The sequence below is a fragment of the Hoplias malabaricus genome, chromosome 3, assembly GCF_029633855.1.
Source record: "Hoplias malabaricus isolate fHopMal1 chromosome 3, fHopMal1.hap1, whole genome shotgun sequence".
NCBI classification, from domain to species: Eukaryota; Metazoa; Chordata; class Actinopteri; order Characiformes; family Erythrinidae; genus Hoplias; species Hoplias malabaricus.
Genome location: NC_089802.1, coordinates 57,899,042 through 57,923,943, shown reverse-complemented (window position 1 = coordinate 57,923,943; position 24,902 = coordinate 57,899,042). Strand labels below are relative to the sequence as shown.

The window sequence follows — 24,902 nt, the reverse complement described above, 5'->3', positions numbered from 1 at the left end:
CTAACAATGTACAATATTAATACAATAGATCATTTAATAGAACACAAACTTTTATATATAATAAGTACCTATATATGGTTATAGTGTATATCTTACTCAGTTTAGCACATATTTTGCACAAATTATATGCCATATTTCCAAATGTTTGCATAAGCAATTTTTAAATGTTTATTTCCTAAAGAGGGTACTGGGTTTGTCTTTGTTTTGCTGTAGTAACACCAAAAGTCTCACTGCATTGGCAATCCATTTTTTTACTGATATTAAACAATGTTTATATATAATTTAACCCATGAATTATCAATGAGTGCACACTGAAAAGGCTAAATTCACTAAGATGTATCTGAATACTTTGATTATTATTTCCTGAATTAAATCTGCTTGCTACAGCTTTGCTAGGTGCTTCAATGATGTATGTACTGAACAAATATCCAAACCCTCTGTGCAAGGTCCCTAAGGGGCTCTCTGTTGTAAAATATAACAACAGTTGTGAAAAGACTCACAATACTCTAGTAGACACTAATACATTAATAAGATGTTAGACTTACAACCCTGTTATTGGTAATAAATGAAGACATATCTGAGTCTTAAGTGGAAAAGACCTTTTGGAAGTGCTTCTGTACACACATGTAAACATATAGAAAGAAACAGAGAGAGACACACTCTGATGTTCTACCTCATCCTCTCATACTCCTGCGCTGTGGAGAAGATTTTGGTCTCGCCGATCAGGATGTCACAAAATGGCCGACAGCCACTGCGCTGTTTGTTAAAGCAGGGGATGGGGCTCATGGTGACAGATTTGATAACCAGAGGTTTGGAGTGGGGCACTGTGGGCTTCTCTGAAACCATGCTGCACACATACCCTACATACCTGAGTGTAAAGATTAACAAAGAAAGACATTTTGAATTTTTATTATATTTACATTACATTCTTTTAAAAAAACAACTCCCATGACATGATGGAATTAATTTTTTGTAGTCCAAGTTTGAACTAATTCATGCTGCATACAGTGAGACCTGCAAGTGTGGGTGGGCATATTTAAATGAGTGCCTCTGTACCTTTAGGCTCTCTGATACATCCAAGCCACTAAGTGTCTAAATATTGACTGTTTCATAACATAACTATTAATAACCAGATTCATGACAATTGATATGTGGTTTAAAGCTATTTGTACCTCCTGTGTGAAGGCCACAGACCAGAGCCTGGTCTCTTGGCGCTTAGCAGCTGCATGGCAGGCACGGGGTTGGAGAAGAGATGGCAGAAGCAGAACATGGCACACACCAGCACGCCTGAAGGACCTCTGCCATCCTGTCAGACACAAACACATACAGCACAAAAAATACTGATTGAATTTGTAAACTACTCAAAATAAAATGCTTGCAAACGACTCCAAGAACAAACAAACAAACAAATAAAAAAACATAAAAGAAATTTGTACAAAACGCATGATCCACAGGGAGGTGATATCCAGCTTATTAAATGGCAAAATTAAAGAAAACTTACTTTTCAGGATTCCCTTTTACCTCTGCAAACATTACATATAATAATAACTGCCATGTTTGCTAACTGGTCATTTTGGTTGCATTAAAGCCATTCAGATTTCTGGGCTCTTGCCATATCCATGCTGGATGTTTTCCTGCAATTATTTTTACACCAAAACACTTCAAATAATTTAGTTAACACCAGTTGTTGAAAATGTAAACTTTTCCAACAACCAACAAACTAGAATTTAATTGGGGTTAATGACAACAGTTCACTGCATCACAAGTTCCAGTATCCTTCACAGAATGCCACTCCTACAGACCTGTGTCCATTTGCATAAAAAATTTAAAGTTATTGTATGTTAAAAGCTTAAAAATGCACTGACAGCTGTGCATTAAAATATAATGAGCCATGAACCCCACCACTCTACTTTCATTATGACTGCTATACACACTCCACTCACACTGACTCTGCAAACTGACATAGCATATGACATAGATACATAACTTAGATTATATTCCTGCCCTCTTCGTTACCGTCTAGTTTGCAAATTCTTAACGTTGTCTCATGTATCTCATATGGACCGGTTCAATAATAGGAGCAGGAGAGTGAACGCAGGGAAATAGAAACAGGGGTTAAATACAGAGATCACCTAAGGGTGTTTTCTTACCGAACAAGTGATCACACACACGTTCTTCGGGTTCTGTTTGAGCCAGTTGTGCATGTTCTTACACACAGCAAAAAGGTTGTGAAGGCTGGGGGCTTGTTTGGATGGCCAGTTGCACTCAGATACCTGGAGGAGGCACAGACAGAAAAAAAAGACATATTGAGAGTTAAATGAGAGGCTGAAATGCAACTGAAATTAGAAGATGTCACAATAGTATTTATAAATTCTGGAAAATGTCAGTAGTAGCACAGTACCATTTTAGTTTTGTAAAATTTCACAATAAGAACAAAATGACTGTAACTTCACTAGGTTTTGAATCAAGGCAAGTGAAGCTGTGGTAAAACTATCTTTTATTGCTGTAACAAAATCAAATGACCCATGTAACTTTGAGTCAGGGGAGTCATTATGGAGTTAATATGTTGAGTCATTTAATCACAGCACAGGAAAAAAAAAAAGAAAAAAAGCATATACAACTCTGCCCACAAGAGGGACTTGTGACTCTTTAGGGTTTCCTTAGAAACCTATACACAGGACCCATAAATAATAATCACAGCATACTAAAAGAATGTTTATGGGAATGTTCACTTGTTATGGGAGAGAGAGTAAATACAGTAGTGTTCAAAATGCGTTCAAGATCTGGTCAAATCAGCCCTACGTTAGTAACCACAGAGATGTGGTGGGCTGATTAAAATAAACCCCTTTACTTAAAGGGGACCGCTTTGATTGTGGGGGAATGCTGTTCTCTCTGCTTTATTTACATTTAGAAACTCCAAGTCTTTTAAGGAGGAAGGTGGTGTGTTTGAGTAAAAAAAAAATGTTGAATTACCATAGAAATTCTGTATTTGCAGTGTACGTTAATTTACTCTAAGAAAACATTTTGTTGTGTTTCCCTTTAATGTAATACACTGAGGATGCTTTTCAGAAAAAAGGATTTGTGGTATTGCAACACGGTGTAGCATGCATACACTATAGAGCCAAACATTTCTTGATTTCATTTCTACACCTGATGAGAGATTTCTGATATTTTAAGGGGCCCCCATTGCTTACATATGTTCAAAATTTACACACATTTCTATCACTGAACTAGTAATTGCCAATCTTTCCCAGAGTTTAGAGTGTGTAAGTCCTGAGTGGTGCCATCACCCTGTTAGAGAACTTGGCTCCACGGTAGTTCCTCTGGGAGAGGTTGAAAACAGTGTAGTGGTCAGCATGACGGGAATCCAGAAAAGAGCGGATGTCTTCCACATGATTCCTATAGCCCAACTCCACCGTCTCAGCAGGGTATGACATCACTGAGAGTGGGATACAGCAGAATTACACAATCAGAAAATCATCTGTTGGCTGCCATCTGTTCCTCTGTTTTATACATTACACAAAGTTATTCAGAGTAAATTGATGTGAAATATTTACCAACCGATATTAACCAACCAATTCTTTTACAGTGGTAGTAATGGGAACTAGAAGATATGATACTTTATTTGCATCAGGTTTTAAAAGCAATTTGAACGTGTCACTGATGAAAACCACTCAACAGCATTCCTTTAAACAAGTTAGAGTGAGTGTCTGAGTGAGTTACAAACTTGTTCCTTGAGGTGCTTTGCTTCTAAAACCATTCTGTAAAGCAGCTTAAAGAAACTTTAAACCCAGTCACCGCTCATGTGAACAATTCTGTCTTTCTCTTACTTGATATATAGTATGCCAAACCAATCTCAATAAATTTGTTTACATCTTAATATTTTACATTTTTTTTAAAATGTCAGTGGATTTCTCAAAAAAGTATCTCTCTGAGAGTGGATCACAGCATCAGAGTTGTCTGACTACACCTTATCATTGGTTAGTGTGAAGTAAACTGGCAAGTTGGTTTGAACCTTGATCTCTATACAATGCAACATTTTCTCCTTGGGTCTAACTGAAGCTCACTGAGAGCTTATAGAACACTCTCAGAAAAGAATGTATAGTAGAGGTACATTATTGGTCACTAAAGATACAAAGAGTGTAAATGTACCTTAAAAGGAACAACAGTGGTGTTACAGTACAATTGTGGTCCCTAAAGGTACATTACATTCTCTTCTCCAGAAGTAGAGGTGAATATTTGTAATCTATCATTACAAAAAAAACTGTGTACAGTAAAAGAACATAATCAAAAATCCTGGAGATTAAACGGGGCATTTGAAATCAACACAAATTTAAAAGCTACAGTTATAATACAATAAGGTATATTTATGTTCCCTAACTAAAGGTGCAGAATATACCTTGAGGGTACCACCACAGTGACAGTTTATCTGACAGTGTAGTATAACGTGGTGCTTTAGAATGGGGCAAAGTCAAAAATATACAGTCCCTGAGAGTGTGTGCAGAGTTTAAACAGAATCACATGTAAAATAAATGACCAGCATGCCCCCAAGCCCACTCAAGGACAGTGCATGCTGTAATACATGAAGAGAGAGAGAGAGAGAGAGAGCATAGACAGTATTTGTGGACCCATAGATCAGCAGTAGACGTATAAATAGGGGATGTTTACTCACCTATGATACGTGTGGTGATGTAGACAATGTCCAGCTCACCTTTGGTGTAGCTAAAACACAAACATAAAATCATACATTTAGTCCCCAGCATACCGTTATGTTACAGTGCATTGATACAAATAGTGTCAACATAATTAGAATATCTGGCATCAACCCAAAACCTGCCTTAGTATATTTTATTTACAGGAAAAAATATATACACATTCCCACTGTCTTATCATTTTTATCGGTTTCACATAATTTTATAAAGATGTAGAAAATATAGTCTAATTTATTATGGCTATTTAGATTTGTTTATCACTTTCTGTTTTGCCAGCCTTGCATTAAGAATCACCTGATAAGGCTAGTGTGCTGTAATCAGATTTTTCCATTTGAACAAAAACATTTTTTGTGTAAATTTCTGGTGGCATTTGTAAATAATCATCCAGCATCAGTACCTAATATCATGCTCATCTTCTGACTTAATGCCATTAAGTCCTCACAGAAATGATTTCAGACTTCCCAGAGGAGCAGAAGTCATTTCCACAGCAAAGAAGGATCCACTCTATTCATACACTTAATATCAGAAGAATTGATAAGTAAGTGTCCACAAACTTTAGAACAGAAAAAAAAAATCAACCATGGAAAAATAACTGTTGTTGCTAAAGATGTTGATGTTGTAAACGTTGTACACACTATTTCAAAGAATGTGCTTGGTGTGGAGGACATGAGCCTATGGTGTCTGTCTGAAGAGGAAAGCACCTGTGAGTATTACACATTTCAACCATAAAACCAACAAGCAATGTGTCTCAATATGCAATAAGCTGAGTTACACAAGTGGGAAAGATTAAAATCACATCAGTGCAACCTGTCATTGGGTAATAATGCCGTTGGGCACAATTCAAGGCCATGGCCTAGTTCCCAAAATAACTTTGAGCAATTACTTCAACTTCAGAATACTATGTGCCAGCAAATACAGCACCATTTCATAACCTGTTTCAATAACTGACTTTTATTTCAACTATCAGTGTTGGTATGGAGATTAAAATCTTTAATCTCAGAATCTCAATTTTTGGGTGTTTTTAAAAACAATTATGTGGTTTGTGTCAAAAAATGTTGGTGTTTGGTGATTGAAAAAAAAACAATAACAACAAAATAAACCTTAAGCTAAAATCTTATGTTTATATCCATTTAAATGTATCTATGTTTTTTATACATTTAAATATTACCTTGCTTGTCCTGTAAAGATATGCTCTTCCAACAAACATTTGTCCTTGTGTATACAAATGTACAATACATTTTATGCCCAAAATGTTACTAACTGTACATGCCTCGGAAGAAACAATGCATTTTTATATTATGCAACAGACAGGTAAGTTACCAGAGTAAGCTTCTGAAATCCTTTCAATGAGATAATACATTAATGTCAACAGTCTGCTATTCCAGGACCCTGGTGCGATCACACACACACACACACACACACACACACACACACACACACACACACACAGGTCTGAGGGTAAATTAAAAGTTTGGTTGATTTTCTAAGTGAAAATAAATACATAAATATTTTAATATTAGTGTATTATTATTTATTTGCTGGGGTTGCAAAGATATTTTGGGGAAAAAAATGTAAAATCATGTCACGCAATATAATTGTTATAATTCATAAATATATGTTATTAAATATGTCATGATCTTTATGCAGTCCTAATTTGATGTTTTTTCCCTGTAGGTTTATTCAACAAATTAAAAGTAACTTGTAAAACTGAAGTGTGCTGATATTTGTTCTTGGTAGAGGATTTATAGACAACTTCAGCTGCAAGATTTCACACTTTAAACTGTTTTCCTAAGCTCCACTTGCTATATTTGTGACAAAATGAGACCTTGCTTGGTGTGAGGTCACACAAGGTCAAGTGCCCTGACCAACACCAACAAGCCTCATTACATAAGAGCAGCTGAGAAGGCAAAGCTTGCCAAGCACTGAAAAAACTATTTGAATGCATGAATAGTCAGAAGCCTTAAACTGTCCTCAAAATCCTATAGTCCAATTTAAAACCAGTTAATTTACAAATATAGAAATCACAGAATATTCTGTCAAACAATAAGCATTTTACCTGTGTACTGGTAGATGGTGATCAATAACATTACTATTTTACACCCAACTATGCTGATCTAATCTAATAAAAAATATGTAAGTATATGTGTATATATCATGACTGTAGAAACAAACTCAGATTGTGATGTTTTTTTTGCTGAGATTAAAAATAGCAGCTACACTTTACACTATGTAATCATTTCATGATTAATCAAAATGAACGAAAATATATAATATTTTCCATAATTGGGCGGTGGTGCAGCAGGTAGTGTCACAGTCACACAGCTCCAGGGACCTGGAGGTTGTGGGTTCAAATCCCTCTCCGGGTGACTGTCTGTGAGGAGTTTGGTGTGTTCTCTCTGTGTATGCGTGTGTTTCCTCCCACAGTGCAAAAACACATGTTGGTAGGTGGATTGGCAACTCAAAAGTGTCTGTAGGTGTGAGTGAATGTGTGTGTCGCCCTGTGAAGGACTGGCGCCCCCTCCAGGGTGCACTCCTGCTTTGCACCCAATCATTCCAGGTAGGCTCTGGACCCACCGCGACCCTGAACTGGATAAGCGCTTACACACAATGAATGAACGAATGAATGTTCCATAATTTCTGCACAGGGTTTTAGATTTCCAGTATGTTAAATTCAGCAAATTCACCTGTTTGCCCTACTTGTATTAAATAAAATTGCTGATTTAAAAAAATATATTTTTGCATAACTTTTAAGATACTGAAACATAAACATTACTGCTGTCCAATGGAAAATATGTATCTTCATTTTGGTCAATTTTTAGTTTACTCTATAATTTGAATACAGGTGTCCTTCACATTGTGTGAAATTTCAATACGAATGGACCAATAGAAATGCTCCAAAATTACTTTGTATAAAATCTTTTTAATTTGAGTAAATGTACTATTTTTGCAGATACATGTTGGACAGCTGCTTTGTATAATGTGGTAAATTCTGAAAGCAGGCCGACTGAATGTGCATTGATTTCTTTAATGTCAGTAGGTTTGTTAAAGGCAAGGGGTGTGGTAAGAAATATTGAATAGAAAATAGTAAGTGCTATTAAATAGAAAGCATAAAATAATTAAAACTCAGCCACTTAACAGTGGACCGTTAGAATTAAGTTGTAGCTGTAGCTGTTGACCTTATCATCAGGAGATGCCTCACACACATTTCAGTGAAAGCATGTGCTTGCCCTCATCCTACAAGGGCACTGTGTGAGTATAGGAGTCCAAGCTGAAGGGTGGAATTGGAGACTCAGTTTGCAGCAAAATTAGACAAAATTAATAATAATAATAATAATAATAATAATAATAATAATATCATAGGAATATTTTTACAGTCAGACTTTGTGACATGCCATAGTCAAATATTTGACAATGCAATTCCCTCATAAATTTGCTCCTAGTGCATATGTAGGTACTTAACTGAGTGCAAAAAGTCACTTGCAAGTCAGTACACTGGGAGTAAAATACAGTTCATAAAAGGTCAAATAAGGCAGTATAGGAGAGAATGTTTCTTAGGCCACGTCACACATCTGATCATCAGTTGATCATCTGTTGTAAAATTTGTGTTAGCCGTCTGCTAGTTCTTCATCATTGGGGAGTTTCTGACGACAGGATTACACTTTTCTGTACAGCTTTTCTGATGTACATTCTATAAGCTTCCTGGGGCAATAAAAGTTTAAAAAACTTTTCTAGTTATCTGAACAAAAACAAATGCTGATGAAATGCTAACTGTTGGCATCAGACGTGGTTAGCAGCTGTCACAATGTTTACAGTATGTACACTGCTGTTTGTATTAAACTGTTTGTGAAAGCTGAAGTTCACAAGAGGAAGAAACGTGATGAAAAACTGAGACCTAGAAACACTACAGTGCTGAAGGGAGGTCTGTTTTCTAGTTGCTATAGATGAAGAGTGATGTCTAAAGTGTCTTTTACTGTGAAGTAAATACACATGAATACTTCATGGGATTTGGAAAGCAGCCACTTCACATTCCCAGATGTTTTCCTGTATCTGATACTTGGGCTGCATACCAAATCAGAAACTTATTACATCTTGAACCCACTTAGTGTGTTAGACAAGGCTTTTCTGTTATGCTATGTCTAAGTAGTAGTTATACACAAGGAATCATCCAGTGCTCTAAGTGGTGATTTGGCCTTAGTGAATCAGTGGTGACTGTTTGAAGAAGGTGGGAACTGTGCTGTGGGGAAAGCAGAAACAGTCAGAGATATTGCACAGGAGAATATTAATTCAACAGCTTTCTATGCTTTGTTTTCCTCTGTGTGAGTGAGACACTAGAGCCTAGCATCTTGTCTACAGTGACAACTTCACAGAAATAAGCAGTGGCCACCTGGCCATCAGCTTTTCACTTTTCTTTTCTTTTTTTCTCTCTTCATTTAAATTTCAGCTCTTGTCTCTTTCTATATCTCATCATTCTTTCACTGTTTCAGTTTTTTTCCTCGACTCTATCTACAAATGTCTGCTCAAATCACATACTCCTATTCTAAGTTACTAGGTACTTGCAATGTCAAGACATTGGGGAAATACACCCCAAAAAATACAGCCCAAAAAAAGAGCAGGTAAGAGGACACAGGAGCAAAATAACATACATATAATTCGTGTGGTTGCTTTATTGATGAACACTTAAGAGACTGTAAGCCATCTGTTACTGTACATTTTGTGATAGCCAGTAGAAACCCATTAGTTTCCAAAAACAAATGCTGAGAATTGTCCACCATCCAGATAATAATCTGTCCAACAGCAGCCAATTGGTCAGAAACTGACTAGTAATAAATGGAGTTGATTGGAGTTGATAAATTGTGCATGATAACAGATGAGCTACAGTCTCTAAGTATACATCTATATAATGTATCTATAAAGTAGGTCAGTCTCAAGTGGCTAGAGAGTGAAAATATATTGTAGGTATTTCTATTAAAGTGGATTGTAAATTTGAACACATACAAATGCACAGTCATATAGGCTGGTCTCAGTTATTACAAAACAGCAATTATTTAAGCTGTTCTAAAATATTTTCCAAAGTTGTAACTTTCTCAAATATTTTTAAATATCATAGTCTTCAAAAACAGAAAATACACAATACAAATAGGGCAAATAACCTAATTATGATGTCTTCCGAATCTATAAAATTTTTATTTATTTGAGCTGGATATGTCTATAGTCTTTTTGCAGCTACTAAGAAATGACCGCTAACAAAAGAGACAGCTTATCAGCCCCTTTAGGTTTGTAGATTAATAGCTTAAATGGTTGTCTAAAGGGGAACGGCCCGATTTCACCAGAGAGCCTGTCTGTTCTCTGTTAATACAGAGGTTGTACATATCCATTCCCAAACAATGCACTAGTCCATTGGTCAAGATGACAACAAGCAGCAAAGCAGGCAAACACAGACATACACCTCAATTCAGAGTCCAGTTTTTCAAACAGGTTTTCTCAGGCACAGGATTCACTTGTGCTGATGCCATTGCTAATATGGCTTCTTTCAAGTCATGATCTTCACATTGTACTGTAAATTGGTACTAGTTAGATAATGAAAGGAAATCACCTAGTGCACATTTAAAGAACATAAAAAGACAATAACATTATTAATGTACAATATTTATATGGCTCTCAGTTTGAGTGTTATTGTTGTGACAGGCCTACAAAATCATATGCTCATAAGCTTGAATACTACAAACTGCAAGGACTTACGTGGCCACTTGATGCATAACCTTTGTTGAGGTGTCTTTGATGGTGTCCTTCAGGTTGTCTTTGAAGTTACTGAAAAACTTTCCAGCACCTCCTTTGACCATGTCCAGCAGCCCACCTCCATAGTTTCCGTCCATATCTGGAGATGGAGGGCCTTGAAATGATCAGAATTTGATGTCTTACAACAACACACAGGACGAGACAACACCAAAAGTGCACGTGTATAACATAATAATAATAATAGAAATATAAAAAATAAAATAATAATAATAAACACAGCATGCAGGACCTTTTAGTGAGATAAAAGAGGATCAGATTCCTTTCCTTGCATTAAAGAAACATTGGGTAAGATTTAGTGTTTTTGCTCCTGAGCTCCCCACTACCGTGTAATTCACTTTTACAGCACTGTCCTGAAATCAAGGGACAGGGGTTGTGGTTTCCGCTACCCTCCTCCAGAAGTTACATAGTGCAATTTCTGCAGTATTGAGCCTGTATACACCACAACAGAGGCTCTATTCTCCCTCTTACACGTCTGTGAAACATTCCAATCATTTTCAAGATGTAATTTTAAGGTAAAAACATTAACTAGTGTTGGTTTAACAGCTTGCTGTGCACTTAAAGCAAAAAACATGAACCTTTTTCAGTTAGCATACAAAGCTGTAAACATTATGCATAATCCCTCTTGGAAATTTCACAACACTAAAGCAGTGTAGAGTGCCTAATGAGTTGCAGTTTCTTTTTTTAAAACCCCAATATTATTTTAATGTTGGACAGAGTTGTGTCTTTTCAAGCTACAGCTTACTTAGTTTAACTGCTATTTTGTTTACATGAACTAACCCATCCACCACAGATTAATATTCCTGTGTAGTGACAGGAAGAAAAGAAATAAATTACTAAACTCACAGTATGTACAAGAAGTAATCTGCCCTAAAACATATAATACAGTATGTGTAATTTTATGTAATATTGTATAAGGTAGTAATGCAGACATCAGCCTCTTCAGTTTAAAGGTATTTGCAGTTTAGTTTTTCAGTGGTTTCTCACTACATAACCCAGGCAGCACCCGTGACCAAGAAACCTTGACAGCTATCATAACAACTGATGTGGGGGAGTTTTACAAATTCCACCTCCATTATCTGTAACCACTTATCCAGTTCAGGGTCGCGGTGGGTCCAGAGCCTACCTGGAATCATTAGGTGCAAGGTGGGAATACACCCTGGAGGGGGCGCCAGTCCTTCACAGGGCAACACACACACTCACACCTATGGACACTTTTGAGTCACCAATCCACCTACCAATGTATGTTTTTGGACTGTGGGAAGAAATTGGAACACCTGGAGGAAACCCATGCAGACACAGGGAGAACACACCAAACTTCTCACAGACAGTCACCCGGCGCGGGACTCGAACCCACATCCTCCAGGTCCCTGGAGCTGTGACTGTGGCACTACCTGCTGCACCACCATGCTGCCCTTCACCTCCATTAATAAAATGTATTTGTATGTACCTGCCACTCTCTGTCCTGTTAGGACTTTCGTAACTTAAGCTCATTTTTTTATGATGAGGTGCCTGGTCCACAAAACTGCATAACATTAACATTTTCTCTGAAAATCTAAATATATGGGAATAGATGTTTTGCATGTGCAAATGTCTGTGAGCGTCTGTCCATCCTCCCACACTGGACCACTCCCAAATTATTGCCTGACTCAGCCACCTCCCACATAGCTCTGCAGATTTTTCTCCTGCATTCTCTCACACCACACACACACACACACACACACACACACACACTACAACATTTCTGGTTTACAGTTCAAAAGAACACATTATTGCTTTTGATACACAGTTTATAGTACAAATAATTATATAAACCCACGCGAACGCAGGGAGAACACACCAAACTCCTCACACACAGTCAGCCGGAGCGGGACTCGAACCCACAACCTCCAGGAATCTGGAACGAACTGTGTGACAGTGAAACTACCTGCTGTGCCACTGTACCGCCCTATATTATATTATATTATATTATATTATATTATATTATATTAGATTAGATTATATTATATTAATTTAATCACAATTCAGTTTTGACCACAAAGCAATACTTGGATATTTTTTTGCTGATGGAAGTTGGAACACTCTCAAACTTGATATAGTCTGATATAGTCAAATTATTCATTCATTCATTATCTGTAACCGCAGGAACAAAGGAACACACCCTGGAGGGGGTGCCAATCCTACACAGGGTAACACACACTCACACATTCACTCACACACTTAGCTAACACTTTTGAGTCACCTACAAACATGTGCTTTTTTGGATAACTCTATCAAACAGCTAGACAAGGTTATGTATGCAGGGGTTTAAACTGAGAATTTAATATGCTAATATTCTGCACGATAAAGCACTTGTAGACATTCAGAATGTTCCCAAAAGCTTTTCAGATGTGTATTGTACCAAGAAGAACATGAATATATGCTATTCAACGCAAATAAAAATAAATACATATCATGCAATGTCTTGCTAAGAGCAGACAAGCCACACAGTCTTTCTGATATAAAGAAACACATATTGAGAAGACCATTTAACTTTTCCTCTCACTTAAAGCCATTTGTGAAATGTTATACAAACTCCCAGGGGTGCTCCCATATCCCCAGTGGTGCTGCTTGACATGAATATCGTAGTGAGAGCCTCTGATAGCCAAACTAAATGATAGAAATTCACTTGGCATAGAGCAGTGGTTCTCAAATATGTCCTCAGGGAGCCCCAGATGGCCCATATTTTTGCTGTATCTCTATGCCTTAGTGAACTGGAGCAAAAATGTGGACTCTCTGGAAGATTCTGAAGACATGTTAGAGAACCACTGGTGTAGAACATGCTAAATCTTGGCTCTGGATAAAAGGAGTCTTATGAGGTAGTTAATCATCCTATCTATTCCTTGGTTTGCTGGAATGATTCCTACCCGAGAGCATCCTGGTGGTACACTGACATGGACATATTTCAGTTAAGATGATCTTTAGGGCGTCAGAGTGGTGCAGCAGGTAGTGTCGCAGTCACACAGCTCCATGGACCTGGAGGTTGTGGGTTCAAGTCCCACTCCAGGTGACTGTCTGTGAGGAGTTTGGTGTGTTCTCCCAGTGTCCGCGTGGGTTTCCTCCGGGTGCTCTGGTTTCCTCCCACAGTCCAAAAACACACATTGGTAGGTGGTTTGGTGACTCAAAAGTTTCCATAGGTTTGACTTTGTGAGTGTCAAATGTGTCAGTGTGTGTCGCCCTGTCACGGACTGGTGCCCCCTACAGTGTGTATTCCTGCCTTGCGCCCAGTGATTCCAGGTAGGCTCTGGACCCACCGCGACCCTGAACTGGATAAGCGGTTACAGATAATGAATGAATGAATGAGCTTTAGATATTTTTCATTGTTTGTAATTACCATAAAGGTGTTTGATTCAGTAGGAATCTATCCCTAGCACCTAAAAAAGTTAGGATCTTTGCCAAAAGGAAAGCATTGTCACCTGTTCTATACTGGATGATAAAATATTATATTACATCATGCACCATTACAGATTTTGAGTCATGAAACACGTTGCTTCGTGACTCAGCTGCTCTACTGACCACTCAGCATTCAGTGTGAAAGTGCTCTCTTAGGGCTTATTTCCAATGCTGTTAAAATCTAGAGGGCTCTAGCTCCTCTGCCAAAACATGTTGCAAGTGATACACTTTATGTCCAAAGGTTTGTAGACAGCCTGTCTAATATCTGCTTATTGTTCCCACAGTATTCAGTTACATTCTACTGAGTGTTTTAGAAACTTTCAAACAGTATCTGCACTGATTTGCTGTTATGCCGAAACAAAAATGAAAGAAAAGATTATGCTTTCCATATACTTATCAAAGACAAACAAAAACTTCCTAATTTGTGGATGTAAGCTTCCAGAATTTACAGCAGTATGTGACAAACTGTAGTAAACACTATGTTACTGTAATCTGTATCATACTTTACAGAAAAAAGCTTACAGTACAGTGCTTAAATACTCCATACTGGAAAATGAGCCTTTGTATTAAACATGGGATAAAGTTGGTGCTCATACGATTCAGTAGTAAACGTTTACAAATATTCAAAGGCTGACACTGAGTGGACTGGAGGCTAATTTTTGGCTCATAATAAACTGTTGATTAGTGTTATGGACATGGACTCTATGGACATAGCAGTGCGGCTGCGACAGCACCGTGTGACTTAGTTGAGACTGCAACACTAATCATTTTCACAGCAGCTGAAGAATTAAGGAGCAAAAGGGTGGAAGAGCTAAAGGGCTGAAGAGCAGAAGGGCTGAAGATTTAAAGAGTCAAACAGCTGAACAGCGGGGTGGCCTAGCATGGCATGGCCAAGCTGAGCTGGAGTGGACTTGGGCACATGGTTGACTTCCTGTTAGAGCAGCCATAAAAGTACAGAAAGGCTCCATTCTCAGCGGGCAGAGACTCAGACGCCCAGCTGACTTCAAAGTCCAGGACTACACACACACACACACACACACACACACACACACACAAACAGAGCGTCTGAACTCCTACTTAAATCCCTTTTATCCTGCAAGGATCTATATGTGGTGAGAGAGAGAGAGAGAGAGAGAGAGAGAGAGAGAGAGAGAGAGAGAGAGAGAGAGAGAGAGAGAGAGAGAGAGAGAGAGAGAGAGAGAGAGAGAGAGAGAGAGAGAGAGAGAGAGAGAGAGAGAGAGAGAGAGAGAGAGAGAGAGAGAGAGAGAGAAAAGCTGCCCCATTTAAGGCTGGAGAGATCAATAAAGTTGAGATGTAGTTAACTGATGCTTATGCTCTTAAACTCTCCACATTTGCTCTCTTAGTACAGCAGGTCAGAGTTGAGTTTCTCTTCTCTAATCATATTACATGTATGTATGTACTGTATATAAAATACATAGCACATATTAATATTATCTAAAAATATCTGGTAGAGCACAAAATCACTCCCCATTATATAAACAGTACTTAAAGCACTAATACTAGCTCCAATCCTTCTTCAGTTCAGAAAGGACAGACACATAATTATATTTAGCTGTTGATGCTTTTGTGTCATTTCCTGTTAGGATTGTTTTTCTCACTTCCTGACTCTTAAAAATAAATAATGAATGTATGTAATAGCAGTTTGGAGCTGACATTAAATAAATGGAGCGCCTATAAAATGTGCACAGTACTTTATATAATACATATGGGACGTGTTTTTATAATCTTATGACCTGACAATATATAAAAAAACATGTATGTTTGTACGCATGCATGTATGTGTGTGTGTGTGTGTGTGTGTGTGTGTGTGTCCTGTAACTGGACCCTGCCCCAACTCTTCAATTATAGATGACATTCAGACAGACACAAAGCTGCTCTTATATTCATCCACACACAGCACACCACAGAAATGTCTAATATTCACATCAGTAAATTCACTGTTAATGTACTGTTTCATTCAAATGACTGAGGAGTTCCACAGCACAAACTCCAGCCACTGTGATCCAAAATACAACGCTTCCACATTAAGGAATACTATTCAGAACAGAAAAATGAGAGTCTGAGAAGAAAGAGGACTGAATAGATGACTTTCAATTAAAAATAAAACTCATTTACTTTGACAAGTGCTTTGATGTGATCTCATAATCACAACTTGAAAACAATTTTTACGATTGTGGGCGAATGCGGTTCTTTAGTTTGTTTACATTCAGAAGCTCTTTTAAGGTGGAAAGGTATGTTTGAGGGGACAAAGGAGTGTTGTTTGAACGTGGCTGTAAGTTTTTATTCACTGAATTGCCACAAAAACTTGTTTGTAAGTCGAGTTGTTTAGTTTTGTGGAGTTTTGGTCTGTGTTTACTTTCATGCAGTTAGCGCTCTCCCAAATTTAGGGTCAGTTCCATCTACAGCAAATATAAGTCAATATTACCCACCTAAGGAGCACGAAGAGAGCAATATCTTCATCTCAGTTCATGCTATTCAATGTTTGGAGGTCTATTCATTGTCTAAAATCCCTCAAAAGCTGAGAGAGAAAGCCTAGCATACCGGAACAAGACCCTTTGCCTTTTTTTTTTTTACCCATTTACAGACACTGGGGTTCCATAAACACATTAAGCAGCAAACAGACTGGAGAGGAGCAAATAGTAAATAAGCCTCCTCAGAATAATAAAATAAAGGTTTGATTAAAATTGAGTACATCACCTGTAATATCTTAAAATAATGACTTGCCATCTTATAATGGTAAATTATGATCTCATAATAATGACTTGCATGTTTAAGTGATGCAAAAGTTTATATTAGTTATACGTTATGCTCTTTTTAAAATGATTTATTATATTATGATGAAGAGAAAATCTAGGATCTCATTAAAAAGAGATAGGAATTTATATTTATGAGATGCTAATAATCAGTTGACTGGGTGTATTCCGTGTGCCCAATGTTTCAGGCCAGGCTCTGGATCCTGGGAGAGAGTGGTTATAGAAAATGAATGAACAAAAGTTAAAATCTCGTTATTATGTGCTTGCAAGTTATAATCATAAAATGCTAAGATATGAGCTGTTTATGATGAGCTATGTATGTATAAAATATTCTGTCAGCAGGAATGGGTCTCCATAGCATTAGCTTGAAGCAAGGTCCTACAAAAAATAAAAAATGGGATGAAGATATATTTGGCTTCTGTTCCCTATCTTTTTGAGACTATTTAAATGTACAAAAATATGTTTTTTTTTAAAGAGTGACTCTAGCTAAGGTCAGCTTTATAAGCTTTCAGTTTACAAGGATCTGTAGAGCCTCATGGTCTGATTCTCACTTACAACACAAAGACACCTCCTCAACCACTTCCTCACATAGACAGACACACACACACACTGCGGAAAGAGACAGTGGCAGACACCGGCTGAGATGAGACAAGAGCACTTGACACCATGTCTTTAGAAAAAATGCCACACTTGCTTTTTTAGACCACCGCAGTCCTGCCAATCCCTCAGCAAACCAACTGTCCCTTACAATGTCCTTTCTATATACTACTCTTCATTTAGCTTAGCTACCTGCATGCTAACCCATGCTAATCTCCAGACTCCTGGAAGACGCACGCCAAAGAGAATGCCCTTTATGTGTTCACTCTTATCCAAAAATCTGTGTGTGTGCTAGTGTGGTTACACCTCCCATTTCACTGCAGACAGGAGCCAATCATGACACAGCACAGGCCACAATAGACAGCATGCTTCTGAGACTACAGTGGAAGAGGCTGCGTTCACAGCTAATGCTCATGCACACCTACTACAGCAAAAAAAAACAAAAAACAAAAAAAAAACTGACCACTAAAACAAAACAGTGCAAGACATTCATGCAAGACATTTCACACTGACTCTAATGGCATTGGCAGAAAATGGCAGGATTTTCGTTTCCACCCATATTCCAGTGAAGCCCCGCCCCCTGCGCTAAGATTGGCCAGTCATTTATACTCAGAAGAAGAGTATGACCTACTAACTACTAGAGTTAGGCCGTATAACAATATTTTTGGAGCATTTTGTAGGTAACCTTAGCTTAAAAAAAAACCTGGATGTTTTACAAGGCAGAGCATCATTACACAGTGGGTTTAAAGTGCAGAACATTAGGTAAATACCATAGTTTTTAATTGTTAATGTAAATGTTGCACAGTAAATTATGTAACTGTGTCAGATTAGTGTTATATACCTCCAATATATGTCTAGAAATCATAATATACTGTGGACCATTTCCCCCCACTACTACCACAGACCAATGTATTCACGGGAGGAGAGTCTCAGTCAGCCAATCCCAGCAAAAGTGGGCGGGGCTTTGTCGGAAAACGGGTGAAGGGCCCAAAACAATAACGGCGTCTATAGGCTTACCTGAACTCTCCATGGTGCTGAAATCGTCGGCTCGTGTTTTGGCACCGAATCCAGCCGCGGTCAAGCCTCCTCCACCTTCACCTTCTCCTCCTCCTCTTCCTCTTCCCCCTCCTCCTCCTCCTCTTCCTCCTCCGCTGCCGAAGTCTCCGCCGCTATCGACCAGCTGTAAAGATTCGTAGCCATCGTAAGCAGGCTTTTTCTTGTATCCCCCCAGAAGGCTCATGAGCTCCAGTGGAGACGGGGAGGTGACTTTAGTTCGTTCTGGGCATCGCTATAGAGCCGGTTCTCGCGGCTGGCTTTCGCCGGTGAAGCCCCGCCGCCGCGCTGCACTACAACTGAGCTCCGCCGGCTCCTGCGCCACAGCGCCTCCACCAGAGCGCCTCCACCTCACAGAAACGCACACATACACACACACACACACACACACTGCACCGGCACCGGCACCGACCTGACTGTGTGTGAATGTTTCAGATTTAAATCACGTAAAGGGGACCCAAATGTCTACACATTCACTCGGGCATTGTGAGGACCTTTTATGGGGATAAAATAATGCCCCCATCACGTAAACCATTACGAAGTTAGGGTGAGGTTGGGGGTGTCCCTATTGGGCTGTAGAGCTGTGGAACTGTGTTCTCTTAAGTCACCCAGCCCCTGGATCTCATAGCTGAATGCCATCAAATCAAACAGAAATATTCCAACTTACTCTCCAGAAGAATATGAGATTCTGGAGATGCAGCAAATAGAGCCAAATTACTTAATGAAACCCTGTCCACGTACTTTGGCTTTATAATGTACTTGATTCAGATTTGTTAATCTATTCCACATAAATAAAATGCATTTCTAATATATACAGATCAGCCTTATCATTATATGGAAACATTGGGGCAGACGTGGCCTTAAGGTTAGAGAAGAGAGCTTGAGGCCAGAGGGTTGTTAGTTCAATTCACGACCGGCAGGAACAAAATTAACCCACAGTTGAATCGCCCTTGAGCAAGGCGCCTAACCCCAGGTCTCCGGGTGCCAAAGTGGTTGTTAGCCCGTTGCTCTGGTTGTGTGTGTGTGTGTGTGTTTTCATTGCCCCTAGTGCTCGTGAAGAATTGCTCACTGGTGTGTGTTTGTGCATGCGTTCACTGCCAGGGGTGGGTTAAATGCGAAGAAGAAATTTCCCTAAGGGGACTAATAAAGGTGACTCTTTTTCTTGTTCTTATGACCTGACCTCCTTATTTCTACACTCACTGTCCACTCCATTACACACACAGCTCCATTACAGGACCCTACAGGAGAACTAGTAGTGCTACAGTTACATCCTAGTATCCATCTGTTGCTCTGCATACTTCACTGCTCATTGCCCTTACTGGACCACTACAGAAAAGGAATTAATCGATCAGACACATCAGTTGCTGCTGGAGTTTTTAATCCCCTCAGCATCACTGCTGGACTGAGGATAGTCAAGTGACCAAAAATATCCAGCCAATAGCATCTAGTGACCACTGATGAAGGACTAGTGAACGACCAACACAAACTGTGCAGCAACAGATGAGATACCGTCTGTGACTTTACATCTACAGGGAAGACCAACAAAGTTTAATAGAGTAGACAATAATATCTGCACTGTGAAATTGGAAATTGGGTAGAATTGGGTAAAAGGGGGCTATATATATAATATATGCAGAGCAACAGAGACTCTTATTGTAGAACTACAACATGCTCCTGTATAGTCAGTGGAGCTTAGAGAATATAAAGTGAGGGTAGAAACAAAAAGGTGGTAATAATGGCCAGTCATTGTATTTAACTTATGTGGAATTAATATGCACTTCATGTAAACAATCATGCCAGTTTATTAATTAATTCCTTATCTGTAAGCGTTTATCCTGTTCAGGATCGTGGTGGGTCCTAGGGTCCCTACCTGGAATCATTGGGTGCAAGGCGGGAATACACCCTGGAGGGGGCGCCAGTCCTTCACAGGGCAACACACACACTCACACCTACGAACACTTTTGAGTCGCCAATCCACCTACAAACATGTGTTTTGGGACCATGAGAGGAAACCGGAGCACCCGGAGGAAACCCATGCGACACAGGGAGAACACACCAAACTCCTCACAGACATTCACCCGGAGTCGTACTCGAACCCACAACCTCCAGCTTCCTGGAGCTGTGACTGTGACACTACCTGCTGCACCACTGTGCCACCGCATGCCAGGTTAAGACAATAATTATTACCCAAACAAGAGAGTGGTCACAGCCCCACAATCAGCCTTGATATGAGGTTTAGCTGTTTGCCAGTCGAGGCTCTTCAAGCCAAGACTACTTCACAGAGAACGCTTTAGCTCCAAGTCAGCTACATGGTGTTAAATGCTTCAGTTTTTGGCCACACTCCTTGGCAACCTTGGGGCAGCATGCTTTTTCACAAGAGCAGCTGAGCCTGGGAAACAGAGAGGGAGTGAGAGAGAGGCTGGGCACTCTGTGTAGGAAGTGTCTTGCAGAAAAAGACTCGGGTTGCTGCCTGCCATTAATTACCGACTTAATGCTGCTTCTGACTGATTCTCACTGTTACCAAGATAAACATTGAAACCACATGGATTTAGCAGCGAACAAAAACACACAAGTATATTTTCTAGCAGAATAACACTGATGAAGAAACTGAACAGGGCCAGGATATGGGTTAATATAACACTACAATGAGCTGGCTGTTTAACACGGATCTTGTGATATTTTACAGGCTCTTTAACTTATAAACGTCTCATAACTTCATTATGGGATGGTACAGCTTGTGTCACTGAGCAAAGTCCTCCAAGGGCCATATATGTTCACCCTAAACTTGACCCATAGTAAGGCAACTGTCATTTTACAAGGGATGTTTACACACATTTGGGCATGTAGTGTATGCATAAGCATGGGTGAGAATTGAGGGACATTTTCTTTTTCCATCATAAGAAGTATTGAAACAGTACATGTACACACTGAAACAATAAGCCTTTTTCTACACTGAGATCTCACAGTAGCATCGGATACTCACAGAATGAACATCTATGACAGCTGAGCTAGAAATAGACTCCTCATTTTATCTCGGTTACATGCTAGTGATCCTGGCTTTTTCTTTTTTAACACCCATCTCCTGTGTATGGTGGATATTAGGGTGAAGAACAGCATCAACAGAACTCGACCTAGGTGGACAAGATCAGATACAGTGGGCTTCATTATACAGTTAATCCATTCTTCTTGTCTTCTTGTAGCTGTTAAACTAATGTATAGGATTTATACTCCATTAGATGGCTCTAGGCATTAGCAAGGGACCTTAGGCTGTAGCTGCATAAGAGCATCTAAATAAATAAATATACCTTTGTCCACTGTTCTACACTCATTTTCCTTGTTATCAGGTCCACATACCATATAGGTGCACTGTGGATTTTTCAGTGACAGAAAATTATGTTAGATTATCTGTTGCTCTGCATACTTATTTGGCCCTCTTTCACCCTGTCCTTCACAGGTAAGAAGTTGACCACCACAGAGCAGTAAATTGGGAGGTAGAACATTCTCAGCACTGCAGTGGTGCTGACGTGGTGGTGGTGTGTTAGTGTGCGTTGCGCTGGTATGAGTGGATCAGACACAGCTGCTGGAGTTGATTCTGTCATGGTCATTTCTGGACTTAGAATGATACATCAACCACTACAGCAAGCAGCAAGCCACTGCTATGACTGAAACTAGTACCAGTGCATTCCACACTAACACGACACCAACACGTCAGTGTCACTGCAGCGCTGAGAATGATCCACCAGCCAAACCATACCTGCTTTGTGGTGGTCCTGTGGAGGTCCTGACCATTGAACAGGCTATAGTCTGTAACTGTAGGACTAAAAACTGTAACTAAATATAGCAAAAGAAGCAGCTAAAATGAACAAGGTTTTTATTTTTTATTTATTTATTTATTTATTTTATTTAGCCAGACAGTGTGCTCTATTGAAAAACTCTTTCTGCACGTTCAGGGAATCTAACTGTTTTTGAGCCGACATTTACAGAGAGATGAAGAGCACGTGACGTCAGCTGCATGGAGACAGCAGGCGATCCCTGGAGACAACGAGCATTTCCGTCACGATATCAGGATCTCCTCGCTGTTTGGGTTGTCCTTTAAATGACGCGAAATGTGAAAGCATTTACGCACGTTTAAAAAATATTGTTTGTGGTTAACATTGCTCGCAAAATCTAATGTTTTCTATCAATTAAGCCCGGTAGGATTCGGAAGTCGAGAATCGACTCTGAAGATTTTGAGTCGATTCCACACAGGACGGTTAAATTTAGCTGATACTGTCGTTTTCACTATGTATAAAACCTTCACTGCCTTACACGGATCATTCAAACATAACAGCTGTGTTTACTTTTGACAAAAATTATTTTTGTTTATTTGTAACGACAAATTATTTTGAGATCAAACAACTTTGCAAGCATTGAAACATACAACATACTCACAGGAAAGAGCCAGTGGAGTTATAGTTTATCCATCGGTGTTAATCTAGCTAGGGTTAGCTGTGCAAATTTTCTGGTTGAGAACAAATATAATTAAATGGGAACGCATCCATAATGATTTGAATAAGATGATAGTAATTGAAAATAACTGGTGTGAAATTCTCTGTTCAATAAGTCAGAATTTTTCACATGGAATGAATTTGGATGTTGACCGATGCCTTACCTATGAAAGATTTGAAAAAGCTTGAAGTAACATTTTTTATATTTTTAAAACGCCATAAAGGGTATTGGCTACATGCAAGATGTTAAATGTTCTCAAAAAATAAATCCGATTTCCTATTATATTTCCATCATCAACAGTAATCTCAGAAGACGTGAAAATTCACAAGATGAGATTACATTCAATTACAAAGATTGTATTTTAAACATGGTGAACCCTTATTACTTATCACTAAAGAAATTTGAGTCAATTTTACAATGAACAAATTCACATCAAACAGCTGTTAACAAATCTGTTTACATCTAAACAAAAATGGAGTAAAATGTGTGGAGTACCTTTTTGTACATTGTATTTTTGTCTGATATATGTTTAGATATTTTCGAATCGAGTTGTCGCATGGTGTGAGTTTTTGGGGGGAGTGGGACGTGGCATAGCTTTGTTTTTATTGTCAATTTTATCCATAAGTTTCATAATTAATAATTTTCTGTTGTTTAATATAGTGACTGCAGTGCTTAGTGAATTATATTTGTTTTAAGATAATCTATTACCTTTACAGACAGTCCATATACGACACTCCTGTTCATTCAGAAGAAGATCATTCCTATTCTGCTGGAAAAGTGAATGTAGTGTTTAAATCTAATTTAAGGTGTACTTTGATGAACAATAACCTCAACAGTATATTTTTGGCGTACATGTTTTAATGTTTTAAAATCTGAAAGGCTAATGCGGCACTGTGTGGATTCGAGCACTCTGTGCTAAAAAGTGAGTCCTGCAGTTCAAGACTAATAGAAAATACTGAATGTGGTGCAAAATATAGGACGGAAGCTGTTATTACATGACACACAGTGGGTAGATAAGTTACTTAGTTACTTGGAATCTGAATTAGAATCGACTCCTGAGTTTCCTGAATCGAACTGAGTTGATGGCCAGCGAAAGCCGAAGGCTGATGACGTCAGCGACCCAGCTCTACACTTCCGTTTTGTTTTCCGTTCAGTGGCCGCAGCTTTCATTAGAAAATATTTTGAAATTATTTTATGCAGAAAATATGCACGAGTTATCTGTAAGTCATGTGTGGCATCCCATTTCCATTGCACTGCTGTGTTCCTGCCGTCGAAACGTAGCTTCTTTGAGCAAAGCAACCCGAGTCCTATCACTCTGACTCATAAAACCCCAGTTGTTTATAATAAGCGGGGTCCGGAGATAGTTCAGAACCCACCATATTGATGCGTGAACCCTGTGTTGGATAAAGACAGTCCACCGGCTCTGCTCCTCTGTAGCTGACGCTGATGTTCATTCGTTCAAATGAAAACAAGCAGCTCGCCTAAAAGAATCTGATATTGGCGTCAGCGGCGTTAAGCTGTGTGACGGTGTCGGAGGATGTTCACACATCTCAGAGATACCGGGCATAAATCTAACGGGCAGACCTTCTTACGTAACTGCTCGGTAAAACCTCAGTAGCACGCGCAGCACGAACGCGCTCAATCTGAAGCTTTCAGGTAAATATGTATAAACATGTGAAATCGCATCCTACCTGCAGTCATCCTCCGCGCTCCATCAGCCAAATGCACGATTGCTGACCTTTGGTTTGTCATCCGCCGCCTGTCAAAGGTCAGCCTCTCTCTCTCTCTCTCTCTCTCTCTCTCTCTCTCTCTTTCTCTCTTGCTCTCTCTCTCTCTCACTCACTCATTCAGTGAGGCTCAGCTGCATCACCCGTTCAACACACTGCTCTTCATCACACAGAGCATCAGAAGCAGCAGCAGTAGCACCCTCCTCTTCCTCAGCTCCTCTCTGTCCTCTTCACCAGAGCTCAGCACTGAACAACAACAAGGCTGTCACTGAAGTCAGAGCACGGATTAGCGCCAACTACAACAGTGTGGGATAAAAATATTATGC

General features: G+C 39.2%; 1 protein-coding gene across 5 annotated transcripts in view; it reads right to left on the bottom strand.

Moving 5' to 3' along the window:
- dnajc6 (DnaJ (Hsp40) homolog, subfamily C, member 6) overlaps window positions 1-18,548 on the bottom strand; it is a 30,332-nt gene extending 11,784 nt beyond the window's left edge. For 4 of the 5 annotated variants that reach the window (XM_066666521.1, XM_066666522.1, XM_066666524.1 and 1 more), the window contains exons 1-7: window positions 18,326-18,548; window positions 10,452-10,602; window positions 4,673-4,722; window positions 3,291-3,439; window positions 2,151-2,273; window positions 1,173-1,306; window positions 674-868 (exon numbers count right to left, since the gene is read on the bottom strand). In XM_066666521.1, the coding sequence (XP_066522618.1) occupies window positions 674-868; window positions 1,173-1,306; window positions 2,151-2,273; window positions 3,291-3,439; window positions 4,673-4,722; window positions 10,452-10,602; window positions 18,326-18,548 (1,025 nt within the window). The remainder of the gene's footprint in view (window positions 1-673; window positions 869-1,172; window positions 1,307-2,150; window positions 2,274-3,290; window positions 3,440-4,672; window positions 4,723-10,451; window positions 10,603-18,325) is intronic. The other variant, XM_066666523.1, reaches the window with a different exon arrangement.
- Window positions 18,549-24,902: the final 6,354 nt, after the last annotated feature.